The sequence below is a fragment of the Bactrocera neohumeralis genome, chromosome 4 (assembly GCF_024586455.1).
Source record: "Bactrocera neohumeralis isolate Rockhampton chromosome 4, APGP_CSIRO_Bneo_wtdbg2-racon-allhic-juicebox.fasta_v2, whole genome shotgun sequence".
NCBI lineage: Eukaryota > Metazoa > Arthropoda > Insecta > Diptera > Tephritidae > Bactrocera > Bactrocera neohumeralis.
The window spans coordinates 42318514-42342454 of record NC_065921.1 but is presented as its reverse complement, the minus strand read 5'-3'; the positions used below and the strand labels follow the sequence as shown (position 1 = coordinate 42342454).

General features: G+C 39.6%; 1 protein-coding gene across 1 annotated transcript; it reads right to left on the bottom strand.

The window, feature by feature from the left end:
- Window positions 1-850: 850 nt before the first annotated feature.
- On the bottom strand, window positions 851-20534 carry LOC126754965 (uncharacterized). The gene is made up of 3 exons (XM_050467201.1): window positions 17888-20534; window positions 1236-1258; window positions 851-1087 (listed from the first exon to the last, which is right to left on the bottom strand). Exons 1-3 carry the CDS (start codon window positions 19959-19961, stop codon window positions 851-853), a joined length of 2334 nt encoding a protein of 777 aa, XP_050323158.1. The 5' UTR covers window positions 19962-20534.
- Between the last annotated feature and the right edge of the window lie 3407 nt (window positions 20535-23941).

Below are 23941 nucleotides of genomic sequence, written 5' to 3'. Positions count from 1 at the left end.
ACTAGGAAGAAAGGCGGGAGAAAACAGGCAATATGCAGAGGGGAGAGGGTAGAGGGTAGAGCGAAAGGAATGCAGCAGTAGCAACAACATGCACAAGCGTACTTACGCATACATACAGACATACTCGTATATACATACACATGCATCAGCACATACAGACAAGCTCTAGCTTGCGTCTTGGCGGCAGCAACGCAGCCAACGCCAATCAGCGCGTAATCAAAACAAGCAAACATTAGACAACAACAAAATCGATAGCGGCAACAGCAACAACAGTGGCAGTAGCCCTGGGAAATTAGCAATAACAAATCGCTTGGAAATTGCCAGCCATCTATTGCACCTTGCAGCCATTCAAGGGTGTTTATGTTGCCGTTGTTGTTATTATTGTTGTTTTTATGGCTAATATTGTGTGTGTTGGAGCGATTATGACAACATTACAATCAATTGCCGCGTAGCATAACCGCTTTGTGGTGTACAATATTAGAACGTGTGTGGTTGCTATTGCTTTTGTTGTTGTTATTGCAGGCCTATATGAGGGCATAGTTGCCTATAGGCGCGCCCGAACTCTCATCAAAATCGCAGTCGTTTTCATATACTTTATTGCCGCCAATCGATGCGGCGAAGGGGCGTCAGCAATAACAACAACAACAACGTTTATGACAGCCGCGGCTCCATTAAATCATAATTAAAAAGTCGCACGCCGGCGCTAACGTATCATTTTCCAATTAATTATTCAAAAATTTCCACTTTTCGCATTTGGTATTCACCAACCTACAACACACACATACATACACATACATATACATATGTACATGGGAGTACGTGCAACAAGCTAAGCGCCGGCAACGCCTGCTCAACATTCTGCGCCGGCGACGGCGTCATCATCGATTGTTTGTTGTTGTGGAAAGCATTTAATTGTTGCTGTTGTTGTTGGTGTTGTTGGTGTTGTGGTTGCACTGACTTGCTGTGCCGTTCGGTTGTTATTGTTAGTGTTATTGGCGATTTTAATGCTCTCCTGGCGACTGTTGCCTCCGTGACTCATGGTGTTGCATGCTGTTGTCATTGTTGCATGCTGTTGTTGTTGTTTCAGCTAAGCGGTACGATTTTCACATTGTTTTGAGTGCGCAAATATTTCCGCCAAGTTGTCGGTGGCATTGCGCGCATTGCTCATTGACTGTTGCATGCAACAAATAGATGTGCGTATTGTGCGTAATGTTGCATATTACATATGTACTTACTGTGTGTTTGTAAATTTCTATAACTGTGTACGGGAAATACTTCATAATTGCATTATACATTTTATATTGATTTTTAATCACCAGAGAGTTGCACTTTTGTAGTACCTACATCTACACACCTATATATGTATGTATATTAGGGTGCTCTGAAAGCCATATAACTGGTTATCCAAGTAGATTCGTTTCGGACTGACGTATGAAACAACTTGGCGCATTTTACGTCGAGATATTGAAATGAAAGCGCGAACTGAAGCCGCTCGACCTTCCCAAGCGACAGCGCTTCGGTCTATGGGCTCTTGAAAAGTTCCGAGAAGATCCGATGCTTTCGAGCCAAACTTTGTTCAGCGATGAGGCGAATTTCTGCCTCAATGGGTATGTAAACAAGCAAAATTGCCGCATTTGGGAAGAAGAGCAACCTGAAGAGATTCAAGAGCTGCCGTTTGATCCGGAAGAAACAACGGTTTGGTGGAATCAGCGGTATATAATTCGTCAAAAATGATGCTGGTGAGAACGTAACCGTAAATGGTCACCGTTATGGTGCCATGATAACCGACTATTTGATGCCTGAAATTGAAGCTCGAGATCTCAACGACATTTGGTTTCACTTCCACTCGCTGAAGTTGTCTAATCACACTTTTCACAGAGTACCCAGTAAAAAATATTAGTTTTTTGACCCACCCTAACACATAAGTACATGTGCAACTTCTTATTGTTATTTGATTAATCGCTTCGAATTGCAATTCAATTTATTAATTAATTGTTATTTGATTAATTATTTCGAACTTGCAATTCACTTTATTAACTAATTTCACAATTTCATTTCCTTTAATTCAATTGCTGAGAAACGGATGTCTCTGTCTGACTTTGTCCCAATACGGATAATAAGGCGGATCACTTTGTGTGGGAAAACTTCTTGCAGGCTGAGGCACTACATATGCCGAAGTGGATTTATTTTCTCTTCATAATATTGAAATTTCATAATTTTCCAGACCAAAGTTGATTAGTCGAGTGGTTGACTTTTGCCACAGATTTTGCAGGAACAAATTTTCACACGAGTTTTTTCTGTAAAACTTCTTTTAGCTACAAAAAACTTCCTAGACTAGCCAGATAATATTATGTATTGGGCTTCAGTATTACCATCAACTAATACACCAAGCTGTTGCAGTCGAAGAAAGCATGGAGAACCTACTAAATTTCCAAATTACAGATCGCCCATTTTAAAACTTTGAACTTTTTAATTATTTCCATTGAGATAAGTCGACAATTTTAATGGATCACTCAATCTATCTGACAGCAAAGATGGCAAAAGGTGAATACTTAATATTTTCAAAACTTTTTCGCACCAACACTAAATTTTAGTCTTTGATAGCGAGCTCCTTGAGGCATGGAGGAGCAAACAACTATGGCAAATTCTATCGTAAAGCTTCTCATCTACTGCAACATTTAATCGTCTCTAAGTAGAGGATGCTTCTTATAGAAATGTGGCTTTCAAGAAGTCTAAAGCGTTTGAAATTTAATTTTATGGCCAAAATATTTGCTTTATTATATTTAAAACATGTTTCCTGGCAAGTGACCGCCGTGGGTGACTCGAATAAATTATTTTCAATAAATTAATTGTGTCGATGGCCGTCATCCACATCAACACCTCCAATGCGGGTACGGAGAAGTCATTAGACATGAGAGCAATGAGCGTTCCCCATTGACCATTTTTGAAGAAATATGCACCAATGTCTAACTTTATCCATAGAGCACATCAAACAGTGACTTTTTGAGGATGTAAAAGCGTTTTAAGAATGGCTTGTGGATTATCATCACTCCAAACCTATTCAATCAAAAGCAAGCTTCATCGTTGAATTATTCACCGAACATGCGGCGCACTTAATAGTCGTTCCTACCGCTAAATCATCCATGAAATTGCTCTAATTGTTGCGCGTGATGACGGATAGGCTCATACGTGCCTTCTTCGATCTGCTTGACAGCAACAATATCGTCTGCGATGCACGCCGAGCACGGATCTGAGGATGCGCATAACTAATATGGCTGAGTAAACTGACGTTAAGCAAGGCCAAAAGCTCTATCAGAATCGACAAGGACCTTACCAAGCCAAACAAGGTTTCAGACAAGGCGTTTGATTCCCTATCGTACGACTTCTTCAATTAACTCCTGGAGAAGATAAAACGAGCTGCAGATCTGAGCAGAGAAAGTACTGCCTTCTAAAAAAGTGTGCAATTGCAGGCGTACGCCGAAAACATTGATGTCATTGGTCACAACAACCGCGCCGTTAGTTCTACTTTGTTCTTATCGGACAAGAAGCGAAACAAATGAGTCTTGTAGTGAATGAGGACAAAACAAAATATCTCCTGCCATCAAATGTCACTGTTGACAGTCTTAACTTCGAAGTCGTAGATAATTTCCTCGAAATCCAAAGCATAATAACTCTTGTCAACAGGTGCTACTTCGGACTGTGTAGGCAATTGAGAAGTAAAGTCCTCTCCCGACAAACAAAGATCAAACTACACAAGTCCTCATCATCCCTTCTTGATATATGGTACAGACGCATAAACGATTCCAACATCTGATAGGTCGACGTTACAAGTCTTCGAGAGATAGGTTCTGCGGCGGATTTATGTTCCTTTGCGCATTGGCAACAGCGAATACCGCATTCGATGGAACGATGAGCTGTACGAAATATACGACGACATTGACAGAGCTCAGCAAACTAAGTGGCAGCGGCTACGCTGGCTAGGTCTTGTCGTCCGAATGGATGAAAACACTCCAGCTCTGAAATTATTCCACACACTACCCACTGCGCCAAACAACGAAAAGGAAGAACAAGACCTGAAACTAGACAACAATATCCCGACAAGGAATCTTCTTCCAAATGCACATTAACTTGGTGCCACACTTACTCGCATACACATATATGTACATACATACATATATATAATATATATAGTATGTACATACCCATAAAGGCTCTTATTAAAGAAAACAAATTTTAGCATTTCTTTGCACAGCATTTTGCAAATAAAAATGTCACTCCGCCAGCCAATTATAGCGTTTCACCTTGCAAACACATTGAACTGCCAACACAAAGGCGACTGCACACACACACAGCAATAAATACATGAAGGCATACATATGGCCGAGTGCGTAATTATTAAGTGAGGTATTTAATTTTTCGTTTAACCGACAAATATGGCGCATGACAGCAAATAAACGAATTGAGCGAACGAAAAAAACGCCGATAACAATAAAAACATCTGCAACTAAACTTTGAACATTTCATTAAAATGTCATTTTCAGCGACAGCAGCGGCCAGATAATTTAACCGCAATACGCAGTTGCAAACGTCAACTGCAATAACGACTACAACAGAAACAAAACAAACAAAAAGAAAACAACAATCATAACAAAAACGCAATAATAATTGGCAAAATAGAACTAGACTTTGCAAGCGTGTCTGCCATTGTGGCAAGCATGTGTGGCAACAACAAAATGCGCAACATGACACAACGTGCAAAGGCGGGCACTGCATGTGGAAGGTAGGGTATCGATTCGCGCGAAATTCACTTAAACACATTGGTTGGTATATATCCAGCGGTTCTTAATTTGGCATTAGTTGCTTATAGAAATTCGATTCCAAACGAAATTTTAATTAAATTTCAGTTGATTTTTGCATATAATACCGTTGAATTCAAATAGCGGCTTCAAGCTGATAAAATGAAGCGACCCTCAGGACACGAAATTACGCCTATGTGAGCTGAGTTTGATTAATCTCATAAATTTTTTCTTCTCTTATATTTGTTGTTATTTGTTCATTTTATGATTATGGTCACCTTAATTACGACCTGACGAAATCAGCTGTTGCTTTAATTGGTCATTTTCGCTGTGGCTTGTATTCTGGATCGACGAAAGTAGTCAGTTGAAAGGTAAACGGAGGCAGTTCATAGAATTTCATATTGTTTCAAAATGTTTTTTTTGTTGTATTTAGAATTATAGAAAAAATTCTCTAATAATATTATCGTCTCTTTGGAACGCATTGTAATGTCTATTCTCTCACCCGTGCAGAAGCACGCTGAATAATAGGAGTTTAATCTTCCTCTTCTTCTTCTTAATTGGCGTAGACACCGCTTACGCGATTATAGCCGAGTTAACAACAGCGCGCCAGTCGTTTCTCCTTTTCGCTACGTGGCGCCAATTGGATATTCCAAGCGTAGCCAGGTCCTTCTCCACTTGGTCCTTCCAACGGAGTGGAGGTCTTCCTCTTCCTCTGCTTCCCGCGGGGGGTACTGCGGGGAATACTTTCAGAGCTGGAGTGTTTTCGTCCATTCGGACAACATGACCTAGCCAGCGTAGCCGCTGTCTTTTAATTCGCTGAACTATGTATGTCAATAGCGTCGTATATCTCGTACAGCTCATCGTTCCATCGAATGCGATATTCGCTGTGGCCAACGCGCAAAGGACCATAAATCTTTCGCAGAACTTTTCTCTCGAAAACTCGCAACGTCGACTCATCAGTTGTTGACATCGTCCAAGCCTCTGCACCATATAGCAGGACGGGAATTATGAGCGACTTATAGAGTTTGGCTTTTGTTCGTCGAGGGAGGACTTTACTTTTCAATTGCCTACTCAGTCCGAAGTAGCACCTGTTGGCAAGAGCAATCCTGCGTTGGATTTCCAGGCTGACATTGTTGGTGGTGTTAATACTGGTTCCTACATAGACGAAATTATCTACAACTTCAAAGTTATGATTGTCAACAGTGACGTGAGTGCCAATTCGCGAGTGCGACGACTGTTTGTTTGATGACAGGAGATATTTCGTCTTGCCCTCGTTCACTGCCAGACCCATTTGTTTTGCTTCCTTGTCTAGTCTGGAGAAAGCAGAACTAACGGCGCGGGTGTTAAGGCCGATGATATCAATATCATCAGCATACGCCAGCAGCTGTACACTCTTATAAAAGATGGTACCTTCTCTACTAAGTTCTGCAGCTCGAACTATTTTCTCCAGAAACAGGTTGAAAATGTCACACGATAGGGAATCGCCTTGTCTGAAACCTCGTTTGGTATCGAACGGCTCGGAGAGGTCCTTCCCGATTCTGACGGAGCTCTTCGTGTTGCTCAACGTCAGTTTACACATCCGTATTAGTTTTGCGGGGATACCAAATTCAGACATCGCGGCATAGAGGCAGTTCCTTTTCGTGCTGTCGAAAGCAGCTTTGAAATCGACGAAGAGGTGGTGTGTGTCGATTCTCCTTTCACGGGTCTTTTCCAAGATTTGGCGCATGGTGAATATTTGGTCGGTTGTTGATTTTCCAGGTCTAAAGCCACACTGATTAGGTCCAATCAGTTTGTTGACGGTGGGCTTTAATCTTTCACACAATACGCTCGATAGAACCTGATATGCGATGTTGAGGAGGCTAATCCCACGGTAGTTGGCGCAGATTGTGGGGGGTTTAATCTTCTACAATATCCAAAACGAAGTTGCGATAATCTCAGTCTAGATTCTCCGGGCAAATCGAGCTCTTCGTCTGCTATGGGTGGTGTCTTCCCTCCAAGTACGATATTGACTAGAAGGGAGTCGGTGAAGCTGTTAATGGTTCCACTGTGGATATCCATGCACGTGTTCGACGAGAGACTTCAAGAGGCATCCTGTAATTACCGTAATTATACAGTATACGTCTGAAGCTTCTTCAACAGCGTTTCACCACATTCAGGCGAACATTTTTGGTTTTTTAATAGGTACGCTACAAAAGTAGACTGATAGGGACAGCAAACGATGTCATATTGACATTTCTTTCAGGTACAGTACAAAATGTGCCCATACCAGTGAGACGATGAAGTGCCCGTAGTGTCGAGAATATTGCTGCCGCTAGCGCATGAATTGAGGAAGACCAAAATCAGTCTCTCACACGTCGTTCTCAAGCGTTGCGTCTCTGTGACGTCGGTGTGGCGAAATTAAAAAAAATCCTTGGCCTACATCCCTACAAGATCAAATTGAAGCAAGAACCGAAGGCACTTGACCACCAGAATGTGTGTTCGTGAATTGGGCTAAGCAACAACTTGAAAATGATCCGAATTTTCATTGAAAAACTATCTTCAGCTATGAGGCTCATTTCTGGCCGAATGGCTTCGTCCATAACTAAAATATGAGTTATTGGTCTGGCAGCAATCCACACTTACTCCATGAGTCAACATTGTATCCCGAAAAAGTTACGATTTGGTGCGGTTTATGGGCCATTGGCGTCTTCTTCTGCGATGATCAAGATCGGTACGTTACTGTGAAGGGGAATCGCTACCGCTCAATGATAACAGAAAATTTAGTGAACGTTTTATCCCACGAAATGGCAAAGTCAATTGGACTGTGGGGCTACGTCAAGTCCGCCGATTGATGAACTTCGTACGAATATCGGACGTGAAATTGCGGCAGTATCGTCAAAAATTGGGTTCGGCGTCTGGACCTCTGCAAGCGTGGCCGTGGTGGCCATGCAATAGAAATCGAACTCCATACATAATGGCTTTCACAGTAATAAAGAATTTCATTAATATCCTATGTATGTTGCCTGCGACGTTTCTTTATCCTTTCCTCAGGTGCTGCCGACTAGCGACTTGGAGATTTTATTGCTGCTCTGTACTTTGGCAATAATCGTATGCGGAGTGAAGGAGCATAAATCGTCAAGTCCAACGCCTAAAGCCTTAGGGTTCTTAAGGCTGTTGACTGTCCGAATTTCAATGCAATCGACTGTGATATTGAGAACCACTGTGTACTCCTTCGTCCAGTTCTTGAATATGGTCATTGTAGATGGAGTGAGTAAGAGTGTCAGGCTTCTTGCAGAGAAGAAGGGAGAAACTAGGTAAGACAAATGTTTACTTGTGTATACGTGACAACAAATCCATTGCCTGACGTCAATATCGTACCAACATCTGAGTATGAAGTGATGTAAAGTTCCTCTAGCGGTTAAGGAAGTTGGGTTTCTTACTTTGTTCTTCGCTGAGCCTGCTCCGTTTGTCAGACCGCCATATGTTGGAACATTATATCAGTCAAGTGCAACTCTGACGTGTTCCGGTAGGCCCACCACGGTTGAATGTAATGTGCCATACGTGACTCAGTACTGCAGATGTTGTATTCCAGAAGTCTGTCCCCTGCTCACCCTACAGTGCCCTCGCCAAAAAACACCAAAGTGCGACCTCCGCTTCTGCGGGTTCCATAAAAAAACCACCACCTACAGCTCACATCCTCACTCCAAGGGTAACTCCTAGAAAAACCCGACTTTTACAATTCAACTGCACGGACTCCAGAATGAGTAAACTCGCAAGAAGCTCCGGGATCTTGGTTGAGATGTTCTTATGCATCCACCTTATAGTACGATTCTCGTGTTATGCTTACTAATTGCCAATATAGAAGTCTTCTTTGAGGCACTAAATGATTCTAAATTAAAAAATAAAAATATTCTGGGAAAATATCAGTTCGCAATCTCCATTATATTTGAATTTGTAAGCTAGTTGTTTATTATGTAGATACTGGTCTAACTCTAGTTGCAAGATGGAACCTAGAGTAAAGGAAAGATCATTCCTTGCGGTAGTGAATACCTCTGTTCATAACGAGTAATGCGGATCAACCAGCATTTCCCTAAGATTTTCTCTCAACATTTTGCTAAAAGAAATGAAACGATTTCAACATACTCTATAAAAATCACATACTATATAAAACGTCCCAGCTAGATTAGCCCATTTTCTCATCCACTTTATGCAAAAGTATTCGCTTCCATTTTCAACCATTTTAAAGAGCAACATTTCCAACTGTCACTGCCACACTTGGTTGTGCAAACAAACCGTGCAAATGTGCAGCTACTTTAAAATTGCCGCTGCCAAGCAATTGAAATGCCCCACGCTCACGGACAAGGGCACCTTGAACCACAACTACAACTACAACCATTCCATGCACCTTACCGCCCTATTGTCTCCGCTCGACATTTTGCTGGGCAATTTTCCATTCGCAAAGCGTTCGTCATTAAGCAATTTCCCCGCCACACTGCAACAGTGGCTACCAAAAGTAAACAAACGATTTTCAATTTTCCCAATTGCGCAATTTTCCAACTTCCGTTACGCTCTGCTACAAACAAAAACATTTTTTTTACTCTATGTGCCACCTATGCACATATTTACTTATATACCTATGCTATATTCACATGTATCTAGTTGCACCTTAGTCACTTCATGCTACTCCCTCAATGCAATGAAATGCCGATTCGCCATGGCCGCCACCGTCTTGTCTACTTTTTTCACGGAGCAGTGGAAAAAAGGTAATTGCTGCATCATTTTAGCGGTCGCCAGAGCCAAAAGTCGTACAGCAACAACAAGTGCAACATTTTGCCTAATTTATTGTTGGTCTTTTTTCAAGCCCAAGACCAAGTCCAAGTCTGTCTACGGCGGAGAAATGCTCAATTACGGTGAGTGTGGTAAGTGTTGATGTTTCGAGTTAAGTTTTTTCTCATATTTAACCTCTAGCGGTGGCTGCCTAAAAGTGTTGAAACGGCCATTAAGTCGATTAAGCGCTGAGCCAAGTTGAAGGCGGCAGAGTTTTGTAGAAATTGTATGTACATATGTATATGTATGCATATGTTTTTTACTCCCTTTGAGCAAAATTGTATTTTGCAGACAGTTTTCTCAAAAATTATATGTATGTATATGCACGTATGTATGTATATATGCATAAGGGTGATCATTAAAAAAACAAAAATGAATATTTAAATTTCTGCTATAAAGAAACTAACTTTTAAATTTATTTCTCTTTCGAAAAATATCTCCCTAAACGAATTTTTCAAAATTCAAATTATTTCCGAAGTTATAGCCGTTTTAGTGTCGTAGCAACTGGACTTTAACGAACTTTAAAATCCGTTTTTCTCAAAATTACTTTTTTGATGCAGTTGACTCGATATTTTAAGTTCTAATCAGTCGATTTAATTCTATATATATATACATATGTATCTATCACATGAACCAACAAAAAAAATAAATTTGTAATAAATATTTTTTAAAAATCGACAAAACTAAAAAAAATTATGAAGAAATCGACCTTTATTTTTGAGCCACGACCATTTATGAAATTGTCTTTTCCAGTTTCATAGCTTTTTGAAATTTTCGTGCTAATCAAAAATCCAACAATGTTTTATTTTTCATAAGGGTAGAAATCATGGCGACGAGGACACGGCCCTTTTTCTCTACTCAATGTGAAATTTTCTGTTTTTTTTTTATTATTTAATTTTATGTGCTCTTCAAATAAAAAATATACAAATGGATAGTAAAAAGATCAAAAGCATGTTTTTTTATCAATTTTCAAAAAAACGCACGAAATTCGGACATTAAGACTAGAATATCACCTAAAATAATTTAGTACAATCAACAGTTAAAATTATTTTAATTCACTTTTAGTAAGAAACTCCTTAGTCTATATCTAATACCGCATCTAACATGATACGTCTCTTTTTAGTACAATTTTTTTTTCCTTTCTTGAAATGCCAAATTGTTTGGCTTTAGCGTAAAATGTTTTTATGAGAATTAACTTTGTTGTTGGTGTATTCGAATATGATATTGTCGCAATTAAATGCAATCAAAAATGCAAAATTTCGACACACCGAAAAATGCAGATGTGCGGCATAAAGCGCGCCAACTGCCAATTAAAATGGCCATAAACTAAAATGAGAGTCGTCAAAAAATTTTATGTTTTCATTGCTTTAGTACCGGAATATTTATGTATTGAGGAATATGCAACTCTGGCTGCGGCCAATTGACAACTGACGGCTGCTTTCGGGTTAATTAATCGAATGAATGACAAAATGCATATGTGTGTATATACAAATGTTTAATAAAAAAATTATATAAGTGATTGTAAAATCGACTGACTATCAAATAAGTTGAAAATAAATTTATGTTGACATGAGGAATTTTGAGTATATTTCTTGGCGAATATACTCGAGAAGCTCTGCATGAAGTCGGGTATATGAGGCAGTTTAGTAAAAAGCAATTCTGTTATTCTTAGTGTTTATAGAGAACGGAAAATCTCTGTCAGACAAGTTTTAGTGACCGAATGAAATTGATGTGATTTCGTTTTAACAAACCGAATGATTTCAGTTAAGGTGTTCTGCAAACCAAATGATTTCGAATATTTCGCAATCTTTCTATTTCACATCGAAACTGCTGTTTGAAGCAAATGACATTTTTTATGCAACTGATTTCTGAATATATTATTTTCCAAAAATTTAAATTTTCCAGAACGAACATGTTTGCTGCTGTGAGAGTATCACAAAGGATTTGAAGGAGATTCTTCATGGATAATTCGCCACTGTTTGAAGTTGATTATGTTCTCTTCTAACACTTTTATTGATTATTTTGAGCTTTCAGAGCGGAGTTTATACTCAAAAAATATATCATATATATGTGGCGTTTTTTTAAATTTGATCATTTCACTTAAGAATTTTTAATTTAAAAATGAAGCTTTTACAGGGTGTTTAAATCATGGCACGATAAGTTTCTCGCAAATTTTGTAAAAGATAAAAATCGTTCTAGAAGATAAAAATAAGAAGACGGTGGAGAGATCGTTGAAGACATGCCTCGTTTTGGACGACCTTCGACTTCTTCAACTGATGAAAATATTAAAAAAGTAAAGGTTATAGTGCTTGAAAATCGACATGAAAGTACTAGAGTACTAGAGAGATGGCTAGAGAGCTCGACATCTCTCGCGAGTCGTTCAAATGATTTTTGTGGATATTTTGGGTTTGAAACGCGTTCTTGCTCGACTCGCCACGATAAATTTTTTTCAAAATGTGCACCGTAAACAAGTGTCTTTTCGAATTCCGATCCCACATTTATGGAGAGCATATAACTGCTGATGAGACATAGGTTTATAAGTTTGACATGCAAACAAGTCAACAATCATCGGAATGGAGGGAAAAAAACGAGTCGAAACCAAAAAAAATCGCGTCAAAGCCGCTCAAAAATCAAAGTGAGGCTTATTTTTTTTTCGATATTCGTGAATTTGTTCCGGAGGGACAGACAGTCAATAAGGAGTTTATTTGCCCGTATTGAGGCGTTTGCGTGAGAACATCCGTCAAAAACTTCCGGAATTGTGGAAGAACATCATATTCGAGCCACGGTTGTGACCAAATTTAAAGCCAAAACAGCACTGAATACCATCGATCAATTACCGTATAGACCAGATTTGACTCAATGTTAATTTTTCATGTCCTTAAAACTGAAATTGCAACTCCGTAGAATCCGTTGTCAGTCAACCGAAAAGATAAAACAAAATTCGCTGATGGCCATCGCAAAAAGTGCTCATGAAAAGTGTTACCCAGGACTAGCGAAATCGTTGCCATAAGTGTATTACGTCTGGTGTTGATTACTTTGAATAAATATTGATGAAAAATTACATATTTTGCGCTTTATTAACAATTTCCAGGTACTTTTTGTGACAATGTGTTTTGAAAATAATTAACACATATTCAAAAACCCAAAATATCTATTTAAAAACGGATTTAAAGCAAACATTTTTCGCATAAAACAAATACTCGAGAAAATTGCTCGCTCTTAGAACACACAAAATAATTTTTAAGTGCTAAAAATCTCTACTCAACACAATCGAGGTTATAAATCATAACACATTCCTTGCATACCAACTAACACTCGCAAGCACTAGACTTAATGAGTGCTATTTGGGCCCAAATACCGTCCAACCCAACCGGCAAAGTGCTGTGAAATTAACTACAAGAAGCAGAAATACAAACACGTATGCACACATACTCAAATAAATACAAACACACACACATAATTTGGGCACAAAAACATTAGCTCCCCACCATGGAACCTTACGACCGAAAAATCACAAGTCAAAAACAATTATCCACTCTCAACACCACTTTACGAGCTGCCACACCGAGGTAACCACACGCACACATACTTATAGATATGCATGAGCTTGTCGTAGCTTTTTGTGGTCCAACGCCAATTTGGGTTTATTAGGGATAAGCCAGAAAGCCGGCAGGATGAGTCAACCAAAATGCGAATACTCTGCGGTGTCATAAAATAAATTCATAAGCACCCATAATTGTAAGCGTTTGACAGAAAACAAGAAAAGCGGCGTGAGAGTGCGCAAGTGAGGGAGGAAAATGAAACTTGTGGAAAGTAAGCACAAAGTGGTTGAGTGCTAGCTACAAAAACAACTAGTGATATTTAGGGGAAGACAGCGGAAAGTTACGTAAGTCGCACTCGATAAGTGTTTGCTTAGCATAATGAGCTCAATGAAGAGAGTACGTATGTATGTAAACAAATATACAAACATGAGTACATAAATCAGTTGATAACATATGTACATACCATATATGTATGTATATACATATGTAAATAAAGATGTATGGTTTACTTAGGAGGCGTTCAATGCGCAAATGGCTGTATATGTGTGCAAGTTGCGTATGTGTGCGTGTGTTTGCGACCCCTGACATTTATTAAACGCAGTGGCAACACTCGCACGCACACACATACAAAGATATGCATATAATAGCGCATATAAGAAGCAGCAGCTGCGCGTTCTCTTAACTGCGTTTTGAAGGGTGTTCCCAAACCATACACACACACACATACACATAAAGATATGCAAACACATACATACAGACATATTTACCAGGGGTTGTTCGCACATTGTAATTTTGTTGTTCTACCGCTACCACAGCCGTTTGTTTTATTATTTATTGCTTAACCACTTATTGTTTGTTGTTTTTGGGATTATTGCCTTTGCTATGCGCCATACATGCACACATACATATGTACATCTATGGCACATGCATGCGTATTTGAGTGTTATGATTATTTGATGCGCGTAAACTTTTAATTAGCTGCGCTTGGGTTTGTGTTAAATAGAGAATAGAGAGACGCATACTTCACCTTCGAGTGCGACAAGCACGAAAGGATGGCAGCCTCAAAATACAAAGTATAAGGCACAATGTTTCAAAAAATAAAATATATGAATAAACGGTTGTATGGAAGATATATGATGTAGTTGTCCGATCAGGCTGATTTCGCGAAATGATCGGTAGAATGTTAAAATGCACTTATGTGTTAAATTTTATTCCTATGTCTCAAACTAACGAAGAAATTTTTATAATTCCGAAAAACTGAACTTCACCTAAAAAATAGCTGGCGCAAACTCGGGTTTAGGCCCAAAATTGTTCAGCATGATGCGTAGAACATTTCCCGCATACGCAATGAAATTTCCCACTTTATTCCCTTATATTATTTAATAATAATGCTTATATTAAAGCTTGCACTCGAAATTAACACGGATTATTTTCATTTTTGGGTTAATAACACTACACAACAAATCCGAAAGAAAAATTTGCTCCTAATGTGCTACGAGATCTGTGCGGCAATTGAGGTGTACTTATTACGGATTTAAGTTCAACAATTTTCCAACACATACAGCTATTTTTATTATTTTAATAAATACCTTAGCTACAACACAAAAAATCTTAGCTGTTAGAAAATATTTACTATCATTTTCGGTTTTGGCAACCTAAAATTAGCAAGAAACAGCCTCTAACATAACAGTCGTAACATGACTTTAAACTAGTGTAATTAATTATATTATACTTAAATATCGTAAATTGGAAAATAACATAACATCGCTTTTCACATTTTACAGAAGAAGGAAAAACGCAATATAAAATAGAAAGTACTCATATTGAACGAAATTTTTAAGTTTAGTTGATTACAAGTCAAAGCAGAAGCTTAAGGTGGGTTCCTGAGGCACAAAAAAAGGTATATTTCAAAAATATAATATGGCATATCAAAGGTACATATTTGAACAATGCCTCCTGAAATTTTGATATAAAAATGTTGAAAATTCAGTCGTTGAGACCTCATCTCCCTGGGTGTCTCACAAAAAAGTGCTCTGCCCGTAGACAGCATAACTTATTATTTGGTTCATTTAAAATTAAAAAACCAAAAATATTCCATTAGTACATATATAAATCTCGTGTTTGAACGAAGGAAAACAAAAAAAAATTAAAATTTTCATATTTTTTCAGATTCTTTTGGGAGAATATTTTAAACATATTGTATTATGTACAAAAAACAAAAAATCGATTTTTTGAAAATTTCAAAACCACCTAACCCTTTAAGTTATGCAATGAACTGTATAAATAATATAAAACTCAAATTCGAATTTTTTGATGCGTTTGAGGTGACTATATTTGAATACAAGTTCATGTATCAGTATTTCGACCGCTTACTCGTATAGCATCTGTCACTTAACTTTGAACGAAACATTTTATACAAGTTCAAGTTAATAAAAAGAAAGGGTGAATTGTGTCTATGTATTTATCGTCACCCAAAATGCAAAATAACGTAACATCACTTTTCAGATGCAGTTTAAGGCGAAGAAAAAACGATATAACCATTCATATTGAAAGAAAATGTGAGTTTTGGTTATAAAATGGTTATACATATATTGGTTATATCTGACAGCGGCAGCAGAAAATTTTATGCTACATATATGTAATATGATGTTATGAATCGTAAGCAATAAAAAATTAATAATAATAAATAATAGATTTTTTGTTGATACGTTGTTTTGCATTTCTGGTGACGAAATAAAAACCCCAACAACTTTTTCGCATACATTTTGAGGTTATGTCTAAAATGTGTTGATACAAAAGCTGTAGATTTTTTCATTTCTTAAAACTTTGGCGAATTACTTTTATTTATTTTATCCTTTTATTTATAGGACTCGTACTTAAGCGGGAAATCGGGATAAACCGTTTTTAACCTATAAAAATTCAACCACGCCCCGCATCTTCCACTTTCCCTTCCCTACCTCAGATCGCCCGTAAATTATTTTTCTTTCATTTTTATTATTTTTCTATCGTTTCCAAGGGATTTCATGCTACTATAATTTTTTTGGCTTTCAAAAATTATCCACGCTGGTCTAGATAAAATTGCAATTTTCTAAGAAATCAGAATTTTTTTTGTGAAAAAATTAAAAAAAAAAACAAAAATCAGTTCGTAAATTAGGTATTGTATATTTATATACACTAGTTATCAAATGAAAGTATAAATAAATATCATACAATATATTACATACTGTCAACCTCAAAGCATTCATTTACTTCCTACATTTTCTCTTAAGAATAAATTCATAAAGCGTACCATGAATATGCATCGTTATGTAAATCAACAATTGGAGTAAAATTTGCACTTATTATTTATACGGAAAAAATATTTACTCGCTCGAGAGTGATTAGCCTTCGCTGGTGTACCTATGAGTCCGCATCAAATGAAAGTATAATTTTAGTTTTGGTTCATTTCTTTCAAGCTAAAACTGAATCTGACCACAGCTTTCATAAATTTGAATTTATTAAGTGAATTTCTTTATGGTGAATAAGTTCTTGTTCTGTTTTTAGTGAAAAATACGGAAAACTAAAGAAAATCGAAGCAGAATAAATTCGGAACTTAATTGTAGAGGAAAGGAAGAGGAGTGAAACGTTAAAAAAAATTAAGAAAAAATATTACTTTTCGATCAGAAGGGCAGGAAAGGTTTTTAAAAACTTAAAGAAAAATAACAACACGCCAGACCCAATACGGTGGAGGTCAAAAGCACAAAATTTCCATACACGCTGAGCGACTTATACGAAGAAAAGATGTTGAAAACCCTAAAATTTCATCGAGAGAGTTGATCGAGAGTTTTAGTTTGGATGTTTCCAAACAATATCTAAGTAAATATGCAAACCACATTTTTAGAATAAAGTAATTTAGTCCGATGAATCCAAAAACGAGCTAAAGAGTTAAAGAAAATGTGAGCAAGTGGGGTGCAAACCTTCCGATGGCTTAAAACCACAGTGCATACAATCATTAGTGAAGCATGGAGGAGGTTCTCTCATGATTTGGGGTTGTTTCTCACAATTTGCTGTAGGCGGGGTAGTTGCAGATGGCGAAAATTTGACAAAAAGTGCAGGAAAATTAATTTGGATTCATTTACCTTCCAACAAACACACATCTCGCCTGGCTACTCGCTTTTTTGCAGAAAGCTTAATCGAAAAACTAAACTGGCCAGTTCAGTCATCCGTTTTGAATCCAAGTGAGCATTTGTGGTCATTTCGGAACTCCAGCACATTAAAATGCAGCACAAACTTGCAATAATTTTTCTTAGAGATGAAGCGTCGATGGGATAATGTTCCAATGAAAAAAGTAGAAAATTTGGTCCGAAGCATGCCAAATCGTCTTCGTGCAGTAATTCAGAAGAAAGGTATAGTAATTACTAAGCTTACTTTCAAACCAAAAGTTTTTTTTTTTCAAAGTTTATTCTTTCATTAGAACACATTTGTTTAAAAGTCCTTATTTTGAAGTAAAACGTTACCTTAAATGCAAAATAACGTAACATCACTTTTCTTAAGTTTAAAGTGAAAGAAAAACGCTACTAAACAAAATTTGAGTTTTGGTTATAAAGTGGTTATATATTGGTTATCCTTCACTCTTATTGAAACAAAATTTGAATTTTGGTTATAAAGTGGTTATATATTGGTTGTTATATCTAACAGCGATTTCAAATATTTTTTCCACATAAACATCCCCACATTTCGTTGAACACAAGCCATCGCACTTACCTGAACTGGGTCGATCGCTGTAGCGCGTGCAGTACACCCACGCCGGCCAAACGATGGGACCGCTGCCGCTCGCACCTGTGCCGCTGGACTTAGCAGCGCTACCGCTGCTGTTCGCCTCTTCCGCCGCCTTCGCGCCAAACTCCGCCGATGTGCACTTCGCTGACGCTGCACTTAACTCACCGTTCGCGGGCGACTTAGCATGCTCAGAAGTAGCGCCAAAGCTGCTGCTGACCGCGGTGCTATTCGAGTCACTGCTGTTTGTGCAGATATTCGCCAGTGTGTGTGAAAAGTTTAGCGTTGCGGACGACGCTGCTGAGGTTGTCGCTGTCGACGTCGCAGCGCTTAGATGCGTTAAGTCAATCGCGGTAGAGGAACTGGCGGCGCCAGCCACAGCAGAGCCAGCAGCCGTTAAAGTATTTGCCGCTTTACGCGCGCGCTGCGCAGCGCTACTATTATGCGTAGTGACGCCTTTGGCCGCGCGCGCGACATTGTTGCAAGCAGCCATGCAGGCAGCGCCTTCAGCCAGACGTCTCCCAAAGTCTGCTTTTAATATATTGTCAATGCTAAATTTGAGCGCTGGTTCATTTAGATTGTTGTTGTTGTTGAGGTTATCATTGGTATGATTGGCGTGCGCGTAGGGAAAATGCGCTTGCATTTGCGCCTGCAACTGGCTCAGGCTCGAGACGGCGCTGGCGGTTGTAGGTGAGAGTTGTGTATGCGCCGTACTTAAAGCGCTCAATTTGTTCAGCGTATCCGTGCTATTTGGTATATTTGTTTTATTTTGTTGTTGCTGTTGCGTGACTTGGTTGTTATTGGCCACAGCTGCGACAGCAACAGCGGCTGCTGCGGCAGCAGCGCTTAGTTGTGACATTTTGGTGATGGCCGTTAATTGGGATTGTATGCCCGCGAAATTGGACATTGGCTGCGGCGCGCCCGGTATGCGCGTAAAAGCGCGTCGATCCGGCGTCAGTGTGTCTGCAACGCCTGCGCCGCGCAATGTAAACGCGCTAGCCCGCGCCGCCGCCATCAGCTGCATCTGCTGCTTCATTAATTCCTCGGCGTACATGTGTGACTTACGCATAAATTCCGTTTGAAAACTAGCCGTATGGTTGGTGGCGCGCGGCAGCACCGGCACAGGCATGCGCAGCGCGCTGGCCACGACATACGGGTCTAGGAGCGCGCTTGGCACTGGTTGCGCTTGCAGCGGTACATGTTGCTGTAGCGCTGAGCTCGTTGCACTACCAATACTCTCCTCATCCAGTTGTTGCATAGTATTATCGTCCGTTGAGGCACTGGAACGCGCGTCACTGCCATCGCCGCACGCTGATGCCGGTGCGTGTACGCTGCTAAAAGCCGACGGCGCACACAATGCCATCATATTACCAACATTGTTGAGCAACAAGCGGCGCCGCTGGTTAAAATCACAAATGCTAGGTGTTGTTTGGCAAGCAGCAGCACTGGCGCTGCCACCTTCCTGACCCACAGACAGTTCACTATCCTCACTGCAAAGACTCAATGCGTCATCTTCCTCTTCTACATCCGCTTCTGTATCCACTTCCTCTTCGCAGCGTATTGCTGCCGCATCGGCTAAGCGTGCGGCGGCGGTTTTGACCTCCAATTCACTAATTTCGCGTAAACGCATTTGCTCAACCGCCCCCTTAGCAATCCCCTCGTCATTGCCCACCACATCCATTTCATCAGCTGAATCAATCGATTCGCACATATCAATCTCCTCCAACGCGCTCGTCTCCCTGGACATTGTGTCGCTGTGACGCCTGTGCTTCTCACCTGCCAAAACAGAGGCGCTCGGGCTCAAACGCGGACTTGTTACGCCATGCGCCTGCAACAGCATACAATCCGGATGCATATCGATGCGACGTCGACGCAGCGCGCACAGCTGATCGAGTATGGGGGGGCGCGTATGCGCGTGTGGCGTTAGTCCGTTCAGTGGCGACGTGCGCGGCGATAGTGAAGCTGATGAATTGACACAAATCACTGGTGACAGCGTCGGCGTCGCAGGCGTGGATAATGCGTTTTGAGTGAGTGTGGCGCGCGTGGTCGCGACCGTTGACATTGGACTGCTGACGTTTGCGTATGCTGCAATGGCAGCTGGCACCCACTAAATTTGTTTCAGTTGCGCACATGGAACGCCGCGGTTGATGGGAAGAATTTGCACATCAAAAGTTGTTTTCAAATGAAATGCCGTCGGCAAGCAAGCGTTCAGTTGAGCACAAATCTGAGTGGGCTGCCGTTTGTTACTTTCATAGACATACTTTTAAAATCACTAATACAATGCCTGCACATACACACGCGTGGCTGTCGACAACAGCGCATCGAACAGCAAGTCAAGGCGTTAAGTCCAGCAAAAATCGAGCTCGTCAAATCATCAAAACGGCACAAAATTTTGTTACGTTGTTGAAAAAACGCGTTGGTAATTCACAATTTTTCAGCTTACATGCTTGTTCTTCTTTTCACTAACACTATCTGCTTTGTTCAAGCCACTATTCATACACTATACAAGTACCGCTTGTGTTTTTTTCTTTTCTCGTTTTGCTTTTGTATTTTTTTTTTTTGTTTTGCTTTGTCGGTCAAATGCTATAAAAATTTCCAAGTAAAAGAGACGCGCGCGCCCGTTCAATAACTCTTCGCACTGCTACTCTGGCCGACCACGTCGTTTAACTGAGACCGGCGCCGTCGAGTATAGCCGCGCCACATGCGATCGCACATTAAACGCCTGCCAGTTAGAAGCAACCGCCCCTCGCGCCTTCACTACACAACGCGAATTTCCACTTAGACTGCACATAAGCATATAGGCGCTAGATGCCTGAGTCTTTCGCTCACTCGCGCGCGTTTGCCAATTTCAAGTGAGCCAGCAGCAACGGCCGCACTACTATAACGCTCTCACGCACACAATCATCGGCGCTCTCTAAAAGCATATCACGCGCCTCACAATTTGACTGCAGCGCACTGGCTGAAATTGTGTCCAGATCCAATGAGAAACGCGTTGTTGCAGTGCCAGCAGCGCTGCGTCGCTGCTCAGTGGTCTGACAGGTTTTTTGCCTGCGCGCTACTGTGCGAGTGAGAGCGCGTCTGTTTGCAGCACGCAGCGGCCGTTAACACAAATACATAGGCGCAATGGTAGTATATAAGCGCGCTATAGGGCAGGCAGGCTGTGTGTAAGGTGAGAGCGAGTGCGGACTAACGTTGCCAGCGCGTGCTAGCAGTGTGAGCAAGCAAAATATATATTCACTGGCGAGTAAAGCTGGTTTGCATGCGCTAGAGGCGTGCCGCTAGATCTGCTTGGTGTTTTTGTTACTATTGGCTTATGTTTGTTTTGCTTTTTTGTTGTTGTTAATAAGTTATATTTCACGCTTTTCACTATGTTACTGCTATTCTGGGTTACTCTCTTTAAACTACGCCAATAAATTTCGTGTTGTTGTTGTTTTTGTACATTCGCCAGCATTTTGTGTAGATACTTGTTGTTGTTGTCGCTTATTTGCTCCTGTTATTTCTGCTATGGCGTTTGCAATACTTCTACCACTGCCGCTACTGCTGTTCTTGTTGTTGTTTTTGTCATTTTTGTTTGCATTATTGTAACATACATACAAAAATATTTATGTACATGCATCTGCATCTGCCTTTATCCCCCGGCTTCCCCTACTTTTATCAATATTTTCTTTATTTATTGTTGTTATTATTATATTTTCTTTGCTGTCATCAGTTTGCGCTTCCCATATTCTTCTTCTCCATATGAATTTCGCTGAAATTACAAATACATATTGGTTTTTGTTGTTATCAACAATGTTGCAGCGGACATCGTGCGGAAACTCGCAAACAGTCTCGTTTGTATGAGTATATGTGTGTATGTATGTATTTACCTTTCCTCATTTATACATACATACATATGTATGTTCTATATATGTATGTATGTATGTTTATGAATATGCTTGCGTTCGTGCATTTTGTTATTGTTGTTACTGCTGTCATTTGAGGTTATGTTAAGTGCTTGTATATTTGTTAATTAAGTGCGCCGTCGACACTTGAGCTCATTTTCCCTACCAAAGTTACAACATGTTTGCTGCTGCACATGAGCATATCCAAATATATGTATGTATGTATATCTGTCTGTCTGGCCACATATAAACGAACGTACATAAATATGTGTATACATAACAATGTGTGTATTTAGAGGAAGATGTGATGTTCATTTACCTTAGGGTGATCGGCGAAAAGACTTTAGAGGTAAGAAATGAATATTTTTGTTGTAGTCAGTCGTTTCGACAAAACTTTATACTAAATTCGAAAAAACGTTGACTTCGGTTGCACCGAAATTATAAAATCATAAATACAAAAATTACATACAAGAGCTTGGCTGTGATCGGTCAGTTTATATGGCATCTAAAAGCCATAGTTGTGCGATCTGATCAATCTCTACAAAGGTTGTAGAGTTCCTTTGGACAATAGTCCATGCTAAATTTCGTGAATATATCCCATCAAATGAAAAAGTTGTCCATACAAGAACTGGATTTTGATCGTCTCGATTGTATAGCAACTATATCCTATCGTGGTCCGATCTGAAAAATTTCTTCAAAGATAATATCATAACTTTAGACAATAATTTACGCCAAACTTCGTAAAGATTTCTCGTGAAATATAAAAGATTTCCATACAAGGACATGATTTTGAGCGTACGATTTGTATGACAGCTATATGCTGCTACATGATCGGTGTCTTCAAATAAGCAGCTTCTTGGTGAGATGTCGATTTCTCAAAACCTAAGGGACAGACGGACTCAGCTTGCCATGCTGATCATTTATACATATATTCTACAATACTACTATGAGCAAAAAATAGGAGACTTTGCTCATAATTTTATAATTCTTAATTTATTCTATAAAATCTATGTCGTTCCCCTCAAAGTAATCCTCTTGGCCCTAATACACTTATGCCAAAGTTTTTTTCCAATCCTCGAAACAGTTGTTTAAATCAACTTCCGAAATAGCGATTTACGTTGAATGTCTTCAATTGACTCCAAGCGGTTTCTCCGGAGCGGTCGTTTGAGCTAAAACGAGCGAATACGGTTATACGATCTTGCTCAAGAATTTGACAAAAAAACTTACGAACAATCAATGCAGTATGCATTATCGTAGTATAAAATCCAAAAGTTGTCGGCCCAAAATTCCGGCCTCTTTTTACGACTACTGACTTAGACCACTCAAATTGTGTTTCCGGTTCACAGTTTGGACGATCGGAAGAAATTCGGAGTGCACCACACCTCTATAATCGAAAAAAACTGCCAACATAACCTTGATTTTTGGCCTGCTTTGACTTGTGTTTTCGACTTCGGCTCACCTTTGCTGCGATAATTGGCCGATTGAATGTTTGTTTCCGGGTCATTAGCACAGATTCAAGACTCATCCCCAGTAATAATACGTTTCGTGATATCTTGATAGTCGGAAAGCATTGTTTCACAGACGTTAACGCGATGCTGTTTTTCGAAAAAATCTAGTGATTTTGGAATCAATCGAGCTTTCATTTTCCTTAGGCCCAAATTTGAGAGGTTTTCACTGATCCTTTCGATATTCCAACGATGCCAGTAAGAACTCTGACTGTTGATATCCGATTCTCAAGCACCAGTTTCTTTATTTTATCGACGTGTTGATTATCAGTTGATATTGATGCCTTTCCTGGACGTGGTACGTCCTCAAGGTGTTCTCTACTCTCTTTAAATGATTTTTACCCATCAAAAATACAGCTTTATTAATTTTTGGAATAAGGACATATTATTACAAGAAAAAGACGCTCTCTGAGTTTCATTAATATAGCTCACATATTGACCGATATAACTACACATATGGTAGAGAAGCGACGAGTGCAAGCTTGAACCCATTTTATCCATTTTCGGTATCAGAATTCATTATTACCAAGAAACAACGTTCTCAAAGCTTCATTGTTTATTTTAGAGATTGATCGCTGTTTACCACAAAAATTCAGTGATAAGCACTCAGGTTCACATATTCGGTATCTGGTGACGTGACATATTACGATACGATT